At 34.3% G+C, this 14,089-nt stretch overlaps 1 protein-coding gene across 3 annotated transcripts; it reads left to right on the forward strand.

Annotated features, from left to right (window-relative positions):
• Positions 1-426: 426 nt before the first annotated feature.
• On the forward strand, positions 427-13,770 carry LOC110601207. Of its 3 annotated transcripts, none has more exons than XR_002485786.2 (15): positions 429-751; positions 1,470-1,875; positions 2,003-2,180; positions 2,278-2,417; positions 4,339-5,227; positions 5,420-5,520; positions 5,695-5,839; positions 5,920-5,988; positions 6,118-6,163; positions 7,095-7,564; positions 8,232-8,311; positions 10,926-11,048; positions 12,238-12,427; positions 13,096-13,178; positions 13,304-13,770. XR_002485786.2 is itself a non-coding variant. In XM_021738261.2 (15 exons), the coding sequence occupies exons 1-15, from the start codon at positions 652-654 to the stop codon at positions 13,424-13,426; spliced, it is 3,156 nt and encodes a 1,051-aa protein (XP_021593953.1). In that variant the 5' UTR covers positions 431-651; the 3' UTR covers positions 13,427-13,770. The 3 variants fall into 3 exon arrangements, 2 of the variants coding, with proteins under 2 accessions (XP_043806915.1, XP_021593953.1); XM_021738261.2 differs by having other exon boundaries at positions 431-751; positions 10,926-11,061; XM_043950980.1 differs by lacking the exons at positions 10,926-11,048; positions 12,238-12,427; positions 13,096-13,178; positions 13,304-13,770 and having other exon boundaries at positions 427-751; positions 7,095-7,647.
• Positions 13,771-14,089: the final 319 nt, after the last annotated feature.

Consider the following 14,089-nt stretch of genomic DNA (forward strand, 5'->3'; position numbering starts at 1 on the left):
TGAACAGAAATAAAATTAACTACCAAACTAATCCGGATTGAGTCGCTATTAAATTTAAATTTGAAAAAGCTCTTGAGATTTTTGCTATGCACAGCAGAACAAGTTCGAATTTGAGACATTGCTTAATGAACATTTAATTCTTTGTATCATACTTAATCTATGTTGGTAAAACAATTTTTTTTTAAATTAAAGAAAATGAATTTTATTATTACAGTTAATAGAATTGTTAAAATAAAATTCATTAAATTGAATTTTTTAATTTAAAAAAAAGGATATTGCAAGATGTCGTGTAGAAACACATCGGCACGTGACACCGTAGAGTTCGGAACCCTTATACGACCCCTACATGTGCTACGCGCCGAGAAACGACGTTGTCTTGTCGCATTTATTTGCCCTGGACGCACGATCCCTCGCACTTTCTATCTGGACTCATAAACCAGACAATATAATAATAATAACAATAATAAAAGAAAAAGAAATACGCAGAAATATTCCAGACACTTTCCGAGTTTCTCTCTAAGCTATTTGGAAAAGTAATCGATGTTTTGACTCCAATTAAGATCGAAGGAATCATCATCGAACTCCTCGTTTTTGTTTCTCGAGAAAACAGAGATTCAGGTAGGATTTCTAGGGTTTAGGGAGGAGCAAAAAATGAAGGCGATGGAGAGGATTCAGGATCTGATAGAGGAGGCTAAGGTTCGGACGGTTTGTTGGGCGCTCTGTATTTTTTCTGTCACTTACTTCTTATCTCGTAAGTTCTTTCGGAATTTAATTCAATTTGCTTTCGTGGCTCTTTGATTCAGTAATTCATGCTCTGAATATTAGTGGAGTTTTTGCTATGAATCTGTTTTAAGTCGAAGTAGAGGTATATTTTGGGATCAAACTATAAAAATTTAATTTGCATTTTGGTGCTACTTCAATAGAATTAAGGTTTTCTACCTTTTTGTATGTTGGTTCTATTCATTTGTCTGAACTTATCTGCCTTGTCACTGTTTATGTTTCCAATGATGTAACGTTATCTTTTTGTTATTTGCTTCAACTACCTGGTACTTTTATTTTATTTCAAATCAGATGGTTTAGGTCATGTAATTTTATTTTTAGCTTCAGTGGGCCTATTCTAAGCTCTGTACTTAGGTCGTTATGCTGTGCTTGCTTGTTTCTTTTCAGAGGTTAACATTATTTTTCTTAATCATTGTTTTGACTGCCAATAATTGAAAGAATGTTAGGTTGAGGATTTTGCTGCAGTATTTCTTTAATTAAAAGGTAAAGGTAATATCAGATAAGCCTAGTTTTAAAGTAGGTTAAATGGTATGGACTTTATTGTTTGTTTGAGTCCTAATTAATGAGAGACTTGTGACTAATGGTTATCAGACACATATGTGCATTCCTACATCACGTCTTTTACATTTTTCACCAACCATTATTTTGTTTGTTGTTGATGTTTCTATGTTTCTTGTTATTCATTATAGATACTAGTTCTTCAATGTGGATGAATCTACCTATATCGATTCTTTTGGTTTCTGCATTACGAATATTGTCAAATGAGATGGAGTTCAGCTGGAAGGCTTGCCGGTTGACCCGTCCACAATCTTACTTGTCTCATCTGGAGAAGAAACAATTGTCTGCAAATGATTCTCGACTTTCTTCTGCACATCTCCCCCAAAGGTGGAAAAGAAAAATTGGTTCTCCAACTGTGGAGGCTGCAATAAAAGATCTTATTGATAAAATTTTGAAGGATTTTGTAGTAGATTTGTGGTATTCAGAAATTACGCCAGATAAGGAGGCACCTGAGTTAATGCGTGCGGTGATCATGGATGCTATTGGTGAAATATCAGGAAGGATTAAGGAAATAAACCTTGTTGACCTGCTAACAAGGTATATCTCTCCCTTTAAGAACTTCCTTGAAAAGAAAATAGTAGGGTAATACATTTAAAAGCTTTATGTTTGAAAGTACTTGGTACAGTGAAAACATCATATTGAAAGTGACTGGCTAGTGTTGCAGGGATATAATTGATATAATAGGGGATCACTTGGACCTTTTTCGACGAAATCAAGCAGCAATAGGTGTTGATGTGATGGGAACACTTTCTACTGATGAGAGAGATGAAAGATTGAAGCACCATCTAATGGCTTCTAAGGAGCTTCATCCTGCACTGATATCACCTGAGAGTGAGTACAAGGTGTGAGTGGTGTGTTCTGATGAATGTATGTTGTGATTTTGGATTTTATCATTGTTAGTTTATCTAATTCCCTCCCCCCCCCCCTCATTTGGTAAAGGTTATGCAGCGCCTAGTTGGTGGAATTTTAGCTGTAGTGCTAAGACCTCGAGAGTCTCAATGCCCTCTGGTTCGAACTATTGCTCGAGAGCTTGTGACTTGCTTGATCTTGCAGCCTGTCATGGGTCTTGCAAGCCCTGTGTAAGATTTATAATTTCCTTCTACAATATTTACAAGTTTTCTTTTCTCTTCCCTTTTTTGCCTTCTTTAACATTTCTTTTGAAGAAGGTTTGGATTATCTGAGAGGCATTTGGTTTTACAGATTCAGTTTGTAATATATGAATATTCTGTTTTAGCCAGATTTGTCATCCTGCTTCCCTCTCCTTCAAAGAATGAGATGATTTTCCTTTTGAATATTAGGACCAAATAACAAATAGATATAAATATCAAGTCCTAACAGTACAAGAGAGTCTAATGCTTTCTGATATGATTTTGTAATGTAATGAATAAATCCACATAAACTATATTTATATAGGAATCTAACCATGGTAACTGAAAATGTTCATTAGAATTGCAATTTAAGAAATCAAAATGCATAAGACTTTTGGAGTTAGTAGTTTGTCAATCTCTTATTCTTGCGAGATTAAAAATGGATAGCTGGATTTCTTTTGTTAACTTTTGAGGTTTGCTTTTTCATGAGATTATAGTGACCTCAAATCTGTGCCACTTACTTTCCTTTGAAAGTCATAGGTCATAACAAATTCTTGGGACCTTTCTTAGTGTTGAATCCCACATCAGTTGTGGAAAGGGGTAATGTGCCCCTTATATGGGCCATAGGCACTCCTTCCCCATGAGCTAGCTTTTGGGGTGAGTTAGGCTTGGCGCAAATTTAACATGGTATCAGAGTCTCCTCATCCGATGTTGGGCCTTCTATAAATATGTCATGCATCACTAAATTCTGGACGTGAGGGTGTGTGTTGAATCCAACATCGGTTGTGGAAAGGGGTAATATGCCCCTTATATGGTCCATAAGCACTTCTTCCCCATGAGCTAGCTTTTGGGGTAAGTTAGGCCTGGTCCAAATTTAACACTTAGAAAAATAACTTCTGGTCTGTGCTCCTCTAAAGAGAAAAGTGATTGAGAGACAATAATCAAATTCAATTGTATAGACATTTATTGAAACAATTTGAGAGGGAGGGGTAAGGTTGGGACACAGTTACCTTCACTTTTTGCAAGATATATGGTTGACCATGTGGACAGCTGTAGAAATGAAATTGTCAATGTATTTATTATGGGGCAACTTATTTCATTTTTTTCTGAAGAGAGGAAAAATTAGGAAAGACACTTTTCTTATAATATATAGTAACTCTGGAAGCATCAACTCGTATGGAAGGAAAAAAAGCAACACACTGTCCCATACATTTCTCTCCAAGCAAAACTCCATAATACAACAAAAAGGCAAAATTGCTAGTAACTTTAGTAAATTTCTTGCCTGCCTTCAAAATCTCTCTATGTTAAACCAATAGAATACTAATAATTCTAGACATATCCATGCTTTTCAAAGATACGCTGAAAAGGTGATCCCAAAATGCTTACGCCACCTTATATTGTGAGAGACTTACCATTCATCACATTTACAAGTTACAACACAGCATACCATAATTGGAGACAAAGCCATATTAGACATTAGTCATCAGGCTGCAGAAAATATTTAGTCTCTCGAGTTTAATTTTATCTCCTGCTTCGCTGCATTATCCAATGCTGTCACTGGTTGGACCAACTAACCAAAGAAGTTTTTTGATATACTTTGCCAATATTAATCTATTAGATGAGTTACAATCTGCTGCAAATTGTTCCATATTCTTGACCATATCCATTTCCAAAATATTAGATGAATTATAATCTGCAGCAAATTGTTTACTCTTCTTGAATATCTGTTTCCAAAATATTTCTGGGTATCAGAATGTTTAAGCCTTATCTTGAGGACATAATCCTGGCTTGAGTGTATCTGTGAGAGATAAAGGAAAGCTGAATGTGCAACTGTGTTTCGATGTATTATTGTTAATGTTTCTGAGTTCATTTAAATATCTAACTATATGTCCTTTTTTCCCTCCTGAACCAGGTATATCAATGAGATCATTGAACATATTTTGCTTGCTATTAAAGATGGTGGCCTAATGGAGGTAAGTTGTGATCAGTCTACTGGGGATGTGCATAACAGTGATTCATCGTTGGAAAAATATTCATCCATCGGTAGTCAGAAGACTGATATTGTTGCTAAGGAAAAGAACTTACAAGGGATGGACATGACTTTGGCTAAAATTGATGAGAATAAAGAAAAATTGTTGGACTTTGACTCAAACCAGCAAGAGCTTTTGCAGCCACGTCATGCAGAGTGGGCAAGGATGCTAGAGGCTGCAAACCAGAGAAGAACTGAAGTTCTTACACCTGAAAATCTTGAAAACATGTGGACAAAAGGAAGAAATTATAAAAAGAAAGAGACCAAAAACCTCAAAGCAGGGATTCAACAGCATAAGGCAAAGGGTTCTGTGGCAAATAACAAAGAGCCTTCTGCAAATGCTGGGAAGGAAATTTTAACAAATAGCAACATAATTTCTGCAGGATCAGAGGAGAAAGCTATAGTGAAGCTAACACCTCTATCAAGTCATGATGCTCTATTAAGTGATGAGAGTAAAAATGAGCAATTTAGTCAGGATCATGATGAGGAGTATTCTTTTGAGATATCTCCTGCTGGTGATGAACTGGATCACAATAGTAATTCCTCGGTGAATGAAAATGAAAGTAGACTTAAGAGATCCAATAGCACTTCTTCTCTGAAAGCCCAGCCCATTGAAAAAAAGCCATTTACAGGAGATGGCGGTGGATCCATTATTTCAGAGTTCTATAACCCAGATTATGGTAGGCCTAGTGAACATCATGCTGTTGAGGTCTCAGATGTAGTACTGTGTAGTGCAGGCCCTCATGTTCCTAATCCTAAGTTGAGGTGCCGGGTGGGTATCATTTTTCTGATTTATGGTGGCCAAAAGATTTAAAATATGAAATTGTAATCAAGTGTAGAAGCCTTATGCATTATAGACTTCAAAGTGGAGTGGTTTCTTGAATATTGCTTTGTGTAAATCCACCTAGGCACTTGCTTGAATATAATTAAATTACTTTATTCCTTGACTCCTATGGTTTTACAGGTTATGGGAGCATACTTTGAGAAACTTGGGTCAAAATCTTTTGCAGTTTATTCTATTGCTGTGACAGATGCAGAAAACAGAACTTGGTTTGTGAAAAGAAGGTTCTGTTCTCAATTAAACTGGATGTTTGCTTCATGAAAATTTATACTTTGTATTTTATTGATGCATCCCATTTAAATATGGATGTTAACTACATTAATGTGAAAGTTCCTCTAGTGTTTTAATAATTAAGCTTTTCTTGTGCTTATATTCATTTTCATCTTTTTCATCTGCAGATACAGGAATTTTGAGAGGTTGCACCGGCATCTTAAGGACATCCCTAATTACACATTAAACTTGCCTCCCAAAAGGATATTTTCATCAAGCACAGAGGATGCCTTTGTTCATCAACGTTGCATTCAGCTTGATAAATATTTGCAAGTATTGTTCTATTCTTATTTTCATTTCATTTTTAGATTACTTCATGTCTCTGCTTCTCTAACCATGCTGCATTTTCACAGGATCTTTTATCTATAGCTAATGTTGCTGAACAGCATGAAGTGTGGGATTTCCTGAGTGTTTCCTCCAAGGTGTGAATTCTGTTAACATCTTGATTTCTGTTACTGTAGATTTTGCTCAAACAATTGTCAATCTCTCTCTACTTTATTTGAGTTTGATTATGAGATTCTATATATTTTTTTTTCTTTTGGTCTTTGAAGAACTACTCCTTTGGAAAATCTTCATCTGTGATGAGAACTCTAGCAGGTACGCGGATGTATTTGTAATTATTGTGTCATCTTAGTGTTAATTGTTGGACTGCTCTTCTAAAACCATACAAGGACAAACTTAACCTTGAAATTCCAAGTTTAATCCAATCCAACATCCTTAAACACTCACTCGATGTCTAAAAAACATGTTGCTTCAAAGTTATAAATATGCTCCTTGTATTGATAACAAATGCAAACCAAAAATTTATATCCTCCTGTAGATTAGGTTTCACAATGACTAGATGGGAATATATTTATTTCTATATGTGGTTGAGCTGTTTATCTTACTTAATTTTTTAATGTCATCCATAGTTTGTTGATTGGACTCCATCTCTCTTTCTGATACACTCATGCAGATGCATCGAAACATGCTTTCATGCATTTCCTTGTGCTACTTTTATGTTGTATTGGAAGTTTGATATTGTTGTTTGGGAGAAGAAATGGTAACTGGAAAAACTAAGTGTAGGGGAAAGGAAGAAACACTATGCAAAATAAGTGAACTTTTATTCATTAATTTAATTCTCTCTTGGGTGCTTTTATACTTTATAAGCTATTTTATCATCAAAGGGGAAATGCATGAGTTGAACAATCTCTAAATATAGTATAGCTGCAAATTAAGCAATCATCTCCCATTGCTAGTGTAATGATTCCCATTTTGAACATGATTGTGATATCCAAAGTCGCACTATTGAATTTATTTGTACATGCAAATCTTGGTGACCTTGTACTTGCAAATAGGGGTTGAATTTGGGGCCACTTTAGTCATGCGTAGTTCTGCTCTAGTTGTTAGCCAGTAATCCACATAAGCACAAGTTATGAGAATGATAATCCTGTGGTTGCTCATGCTATGGCTTATTCTTGTTATTATTATTATCAAAATTTCCAACTTGGACAATTTCCCTCTTTAATTTTGTCCGTTAACTCAACAGTCAATGTGGATGATGCCGTAGATGATATTGTGCGCCAATTTAAAGGGGTTTCAGATGGCTTAATGCGCAAAGTTGTTGGTCCACCAACCCTCCTTGATGAGACCAATTCTTCAATCTACAGCAGGAACCTATCATGGCACTCAGATAAGAGCAATAAACCTGTTTCAAGGCAAGATACATCAGAAACTGTGAACAGCTTTTCTGATAATGAAGAAAGTTCTAATCAAGAAAGCCACAAGCAGGAGGAAGGATCCAGTGAGCAAGCTAATGGTTGGCATTCAGATAATGAATTAAATCCGAAGGGTTTTCCACCTCGAGTGATCAAGCATGATGAGGAGTCCTCGGGTGCAAAAGGGAAACTCAGTCCAGAGTTGAAATCTGATAGGGTTAATCAGGGTAGGTTTGCTGTAGCAAATTCTGCTGCAGCAACTTCCAGTTATATTGAGGATCCAGTTGGAATGCCACCTGAGGTATTTGCTGCTTACTGGAGTTATTATCTTTCTCTTTCTGCTTAGTGTTCAGCAGTAAAGATACCTGGGGCATTCTTAGTTATGTATGTGAACTGATTTAGCATATAATTGGTTACTGGTAGGAGTTTCTTCAACATAAAGTAATTTGTCCATGCATACTCGAGAGTTATTTTTATTTTTTATAATGAAATTGAGCATTTGTTCTGAGGAAACAGTCTATATGTCTTATCTCAAGCAGCTTAGAATTATGATTTATTTTAGCTAGATTATTCCTTAATTAAACTTGCAGATGAATCTACATTTTACAGATGGATACTTGATGTTTTAGCCAGCACAAATTTTGAAAATGATTTGGTTAATAACATTGAGATACGACAAATCAATCTTCATACCCATGAAGGAGTTGCTATGAAGACTACAAACTTGGCATCTCTTTGACCACTTCATTGTTTTTTAATTTTCTTCCTTTATTATCTTGTATCCAATGGTCTAAAAAAAATCGTAGAGAAGTAATTGTTTATTCATGCAAGGGGCTCAACTGTTATTGTTCTATATGATTGAATTGCATGATGTTAGGTTTGTGTGTCATTTTAGAGCATGCTCTCTCTCTCTCTCTCTCTCTCTCTCTCTCTCTCTCATGGATCATCACGTTTTGTTTGCCTTGCAGTGGACTCCTCCCAAAGTAAGTGTACCTCTTCTAAATCTTGTCGATAAGGTGTTCCAGCTCAACAGAAGAGGTTGGCTAAGGTGAGCTTTTTGATTTCATTAATTTAGTGAATTCTTTTATTGTTAGGTTATTTTTATAATGCGGTGTTTGATTGCCCTAGCAACCCAATGATAAAGTGCTTACTTCTTGATCGAGAAGTCCTGGGCCCAAACTATGTATGAAAATTAACTACATGATTCTTCCTTTCAGCCTTGACTAAAAATAAATGAGTATGTATGCTTTGTGCCCTTGCCCTTGTATCTTCTTGTCCTATAAATGTGTGAAACAAGAATAAGAAATGTACAAATTGCTTACATGGGGGAAAATTGGGCATGTAAATTCTTAATTATTGACATATGAACTTAAATTTGGGTAAGATCTTCATGATCTATACCATGTGGCAATGATACCATTAGAATTGTTGATTTAGTACCTGACCTGATTTTGGTTTATTCATTCAACTTATTTCAATGGTGAAATTTGCTTGTTATGTCTATATGGAATCTGAAGAGGTTTTACTGGTTCTATGGAAGTATTGGAAAATTTTCGCTCTCAGTAAGTTTCTGAAAGTTGTGGGCAGTAGTAACAGCATTAGGTGGCTTGTCTTGTTATTTTAACTTCTGTGTATTGCTATCTTTAATCTTTGTAATTGTAATAATAACGTTTCTCTTATCATGGATCCTCTGTGCACTAGTGAGTGACTCTTCACAAATGTCCTTCCACATTTATTTACTATTTGATTTTTTTTTTTTTTTTTACCATTTTTAACATCCATTATAGAATATCTCTTAGGATTAGATTAGACTCCTAATTTTCTGTATTGATACATGCAGTGTCCTCTCCACTTCTCTTCTCTTGATATTTTGCCATTAATCCCTTATAAGAAATATTGTGTCTATCTTTTATTTTCCGCTCACAAAACTAAAATTGTTCTTTTGATTGTTTTATTACACCTTAAGGTCTTAGCTCCAATATTATCTTTTAAAGCTTCATATTGTCATTAAAATTGGGTACCTGCCATGTTCTTGAAGATCAGAAAAGAGGGTTCCTCCTTTATCCGTTCAACATCTCCTTGGATGTTTCTCTTTTTTCATATAGGGATGGGAGAAAGGGGGGTGGGGAGAGAGGGGGAGGGTTTAAGGTTGCAATACTTGAAGTCTTGTACAATGACATATAAACTCTAAGTAGCTCAGTGACAACACCTTTTATTGTTCCAATATTTTTGTAAACAATCCAGAAACGACCAGTGTTGTTAAAGGCGCCAGGCGAGGGGCCCCTGCCTGCGTCACTCTGAGGCACTCGCCTCAGACTCGCTTGCCTGGCACCTAAACTTTTTTTTTTATTCAACTTGATATTAGTAACATGGAAATAATATTTAGAAGTCATCATTTGATATTAGTAACATGGAAGAAGGAGGTCTGAAAGTGGTTTTAATAATATTTAAAAGTCATCATTTTGCTTCAAAGAAGAAAAGGCATGTGAATCTTTTGGACTTTTCTTCACCTTTTTTGCTTTTTTCCTTTTTCCTTGGTATTTGTAGTATATAATAAATTTCTTGCTATTAGTAACATGGAAATAAAATATTAATATTGTTACTAGTAATATATAATAAATAATATTTATTTATTCATAAATAATTTTTATTATTAGAAAATTAATATTAATTTCTTTAGTTATGTTTATATATTTTATTGTTATTTTATCTTTGATTATATGTTATATTATTATTCTATATTAGAATTATATTCTACATTTATGTTCTCTATCAAATAATAATATTATTTATTATATAGATTATTCTGTTATATTATTCTATTATATAGCATATATAATTTATATAATTTAGAAATTTATATATTTATTCTTAGTTAATATTATTCTTTAATTAATTACTACTTCTATTATTGTATAATTATTGATATATTAATTAATTAATTATTTAATTATATATTATTTATAATAAGAATAATTAAATTATAATAATTATAATTTTTATTTATATATTAATTTTATTTATATATATTTAGAAATTAATTTTAATCTTCTATACATCAATTATGTTTGATATATTTTAATCTAACTAAAGAAATCAATATTTATTTAGATTAAAATATATAAACTGTATTTGGTGACGAATTATGTGTATATATACATGTATATTTAAAACATATATTAAAAAAATTTGGCTTTGTCACTTTTTTCAAAAAGGCATCGCCTCGTCTCTCGCCTTTCACCTCTCGCCTAAGTAAATAGGAGACTTTGTCGCCCTGGTGTCGTCTCTGTCAGTCAGCAACATCACCCCTGCCTCTTTATACTTCCAACTTCAACTGGAATTAAATTAGGGCCACATAATTTTCTTATCGTCATCCTTGATCTTAGTAGTCAAATCACCATTTGTTTTTCTCTCGAGCAAACATACTGGCTCAAGTGCTGGTCTGCATGTTTTATTGTCTTTCCCTGTAGCTCCACAACTATTCTTCAAGTAAAACTTTCATATAGTATATTTATATTCTATGTTTTGTGAAAAGACAATATATTTTTTCTTTATGTTATGTATAACCACCTGCACCCTTTTGATTCCTTTTTCTCTTTTTGGTTTATCCTGCTTGCATTACCATAGTTATTATGTAACTATACTCGTATTGATTGATGCAGAAGACAGGTCTTTTGGATATCAAAGCAAATACTGCAGTTGATAATGGAAGACGCTATTGATGATTGGCTCTTGAGGCAGATTTATTGGCTTCGTAGAGAGGACATTGTTGCTCAAGGGATTCGGTGGGTGCAAGATGTAAGGACTGAAACATTATCTGAAGTAATGGCGTAATGACTTCAGAAAGTGTATTATAAGAATAATTATGTGCTTCCTGTATTTTAGGAATACTTGGTGTTAGTATCTATAGCTAGATGCTAATTGGACAGGATTGAGCTCAGTTGAACCTTAATGAAGATTAATCCTTGCTATAGAACTTTTGCTAGCCTAAGAATGAATTTGGCATTTTGCAATCTTAATGAAATAAATTTTCCTAAGGTGGCTTTAGACCTAAACCCTGTGTGCAATCAGAAAACAATAAACTATGTACATCATGCTGTTTTTCTGCTTCATATTGTACCAACATTTGAGTTTGTGCTATCAGTTTATACTTCAATGCCTAACAAGGTTAATCATAGGACTGCGGGTGTGCTCTCTCTTCTATTCTCAATTTACCTTGTGTCATTTAGTTTATACTTCTTGTCTATGGCACATGTGTGGATGTTTGTACAATACAAAAATTTCCATTTTCTAGTTTCCTTAGTAATTGTAAATTATAGTTTTTTATGGTGGTTCCGAAGGGTTTTCTTGTCCAAGGCTAATGAGGGGTAATTTTGATATGTGAAATTGATTGGTTCATGTTATTTTTATCTTGCTTGAAATAGGTGGGATAAGCATTTAAATCAATTTACTGTTATCATTTTTTTAAGAGATGTTTCTACATAATGTTTAATAAGTTAAGAGGTTCAAATCCTTTTCCATGGGTTTAAAGTCTGCCACAGAAAGAGCAACAAAGGCGATTTTCTTATATGTATTCTGGTAGCTGTTGATAGTTTGGGATCACCAGATGTCTATTAGTGACTTCTCAGTTTCCTGAATGGATCACATGTAAGAGGAAAGAATTGGCTATGAAATTATGACCGTTTACTCTCTGTTAAACAACATTGGATGGAGCATAGTTACTGATGTAGTTGTTCCCATAACATTGTTGTGAAGGTTTTGTTGATTGAGCTCAATGCTTATTATTGTTTAGTTGATTGCATGTTAATGCATTATTCTTATTGGGCTGTGTGGTGTGCTGATACCTCTAGGTATCATATGCAATTAAGGTGAACCATTTCAGACAATCTAAATTATGATTTGATGTTGCTGGTAGTGGAATTAGAGAGGGAATCAAATAGTCTGTTGAATTTTCTAATTATGTGTTACTTTCAGGCTCTTTGGCCAGGTGGTACATTCTTCACAAGAATTGGGGTCACACGAGGCAATTTTGATGATACTCAAATCAATCCGATCCCTTTCCAGGTTAGCCAATTGGGCGGCAGTAAGGTCTCCAAACAAAGTTCCTTTGAGGAGCAGCTTGAGGCTGCTCGTAGAGCAAGTGATATAAAAAAGATGCTCTTTGGTGAGTATAGTTTCTTAAACGTTGATAATTTGATAAAATTTGATGTCCTTTCACCCAGTCTCTTATCATTTGACAGATGGATGAACATCATCATCTCTTTGAGTTCTTTTAGTTGAGGCATTGATTTTCTTAATGTGGTGTGATATCTTTCACTTTTGCCCATCCTGTTCAAAATAAATAGTCTAGCAATGCTTAAATTTTTAATTCCATGAAAGTTTCATATATGACAGCGTGGATTGGGATTATGTAGTGTGTTCTGCTTCAATGGATAATAAAAAGCAAGCCAGAGAATGTGGTCATTGTCCCTCTTCCTAGAAATTAGTCAGCATTAACTTTATGAAAAACTGCAGAAGTGGGTTTTGGTAAATTGGTACCCATTCTCATGCCAGATAATAGCTTTGTTGTATACTTGCCAAGAACTTTTCTCTTTTTCCGTTCATAATCTTTTATTCAATGGCTGGATTGTGTTTCCTGGCGCAATTCCAAGCATCCAGTCAATTTTACTAGCTAAGCAAATTGGCACTTACAATGCCATGGGCCTTAAACCTTGACAGTTTGATTCATTTTAGTATGAAAAGCATGACTATAAAATTTGAACCATTGTCATCGTCATCATGTCTAGGGTGTTTAGGTATTTGACATAACTAATAAGGTTTCCACTTTGTCAGATGGAGCTCCGGCAGCCTTGGTTAGCTTGATTGGGAACAAGCAGTACAAACGCTGTGCAAGAGACATTTTCTATTTCACACAGGTTCAGGCTCTTTATCTAGCCTTTAGCTCCTTCTACATGATGAGTTGTGGCATTATAAAATTGTTTATCTTCTTTCCTTTGTTTATGGTTTATATTTATACTGCTACAATCCCTTGGAATTGCAGTCTACTATATGTGTGAAGCAAGTTGCATATGCAATACTCGAACTGTTACTCGTATCAGTTTTCCCAGAGCTCCGAGATCTTGTGTGGGATCTTCATGAGAAGATGCGTCTTCCGCCTGCCTAGCAAACGCATGGATTCAGAAGCTGAAATTATCACAAAAGCCAAGAATGGTCGGACAATATGAATGGTTTCAATGGCTTTGCGCACCATATGGATTTTCATTTGCTGGTGAAGATGCTGACAAGTGACACATATGGCATTTTTGGGCTGTGAGATGTAGCAGTCCAGTTCATTTTATTCTTAACTGTACAAAGTTTGGCATTTAGGGTTTGTATAGAAGAAATCGTTTGTGCATTTATAGCTACTTATCGAGAAATTCCCCCTTTGATTGGGGATTTTGTAAAGATTGTTATATCATTTGTTCATTCATTAGTAGGTGGTTTACAATTTGAGCTTAAGTTAATTCATGCTCTCCCCCTCCTCAGTCCTCACCTTTCTCCAATCTCCATACCTTCTACTTCCGTAGGCCATAGTGAGATGTGTATGCAAAAGTATGACAATAATTTGGTGAAAAGTACTTTTAATAAAATAATTTATTTTTTTTATTTAATTTTAATTTAAAAATAAAATATATTAATAAATTTATATAGTAGTTTTAATAAGATTTTTAAAATATGAAAATTATTTTGTTTTTCTTTGATAAAAAATATTTTTTATTAATTAAATTTTTTAAGTGTTTTAAAATATTAAAAAATTTAGACGAAAAAGAAAAGAAAGAATTATGTT

This window comes from Manihot esculenta, chromosome 15 (assembly GCF_001659605.2).
Source record: "Manihot esculenta cultivar AM560-2 chromosome 15, M.esculenta_v8, whole genome shotgun sequence".
NCBI lineage: Eukaryota > Viridiplantae > Streptophyta > Magnoliopsida > Malpighiales > Euphorbiaceae > Manihot > Manihot esculenta.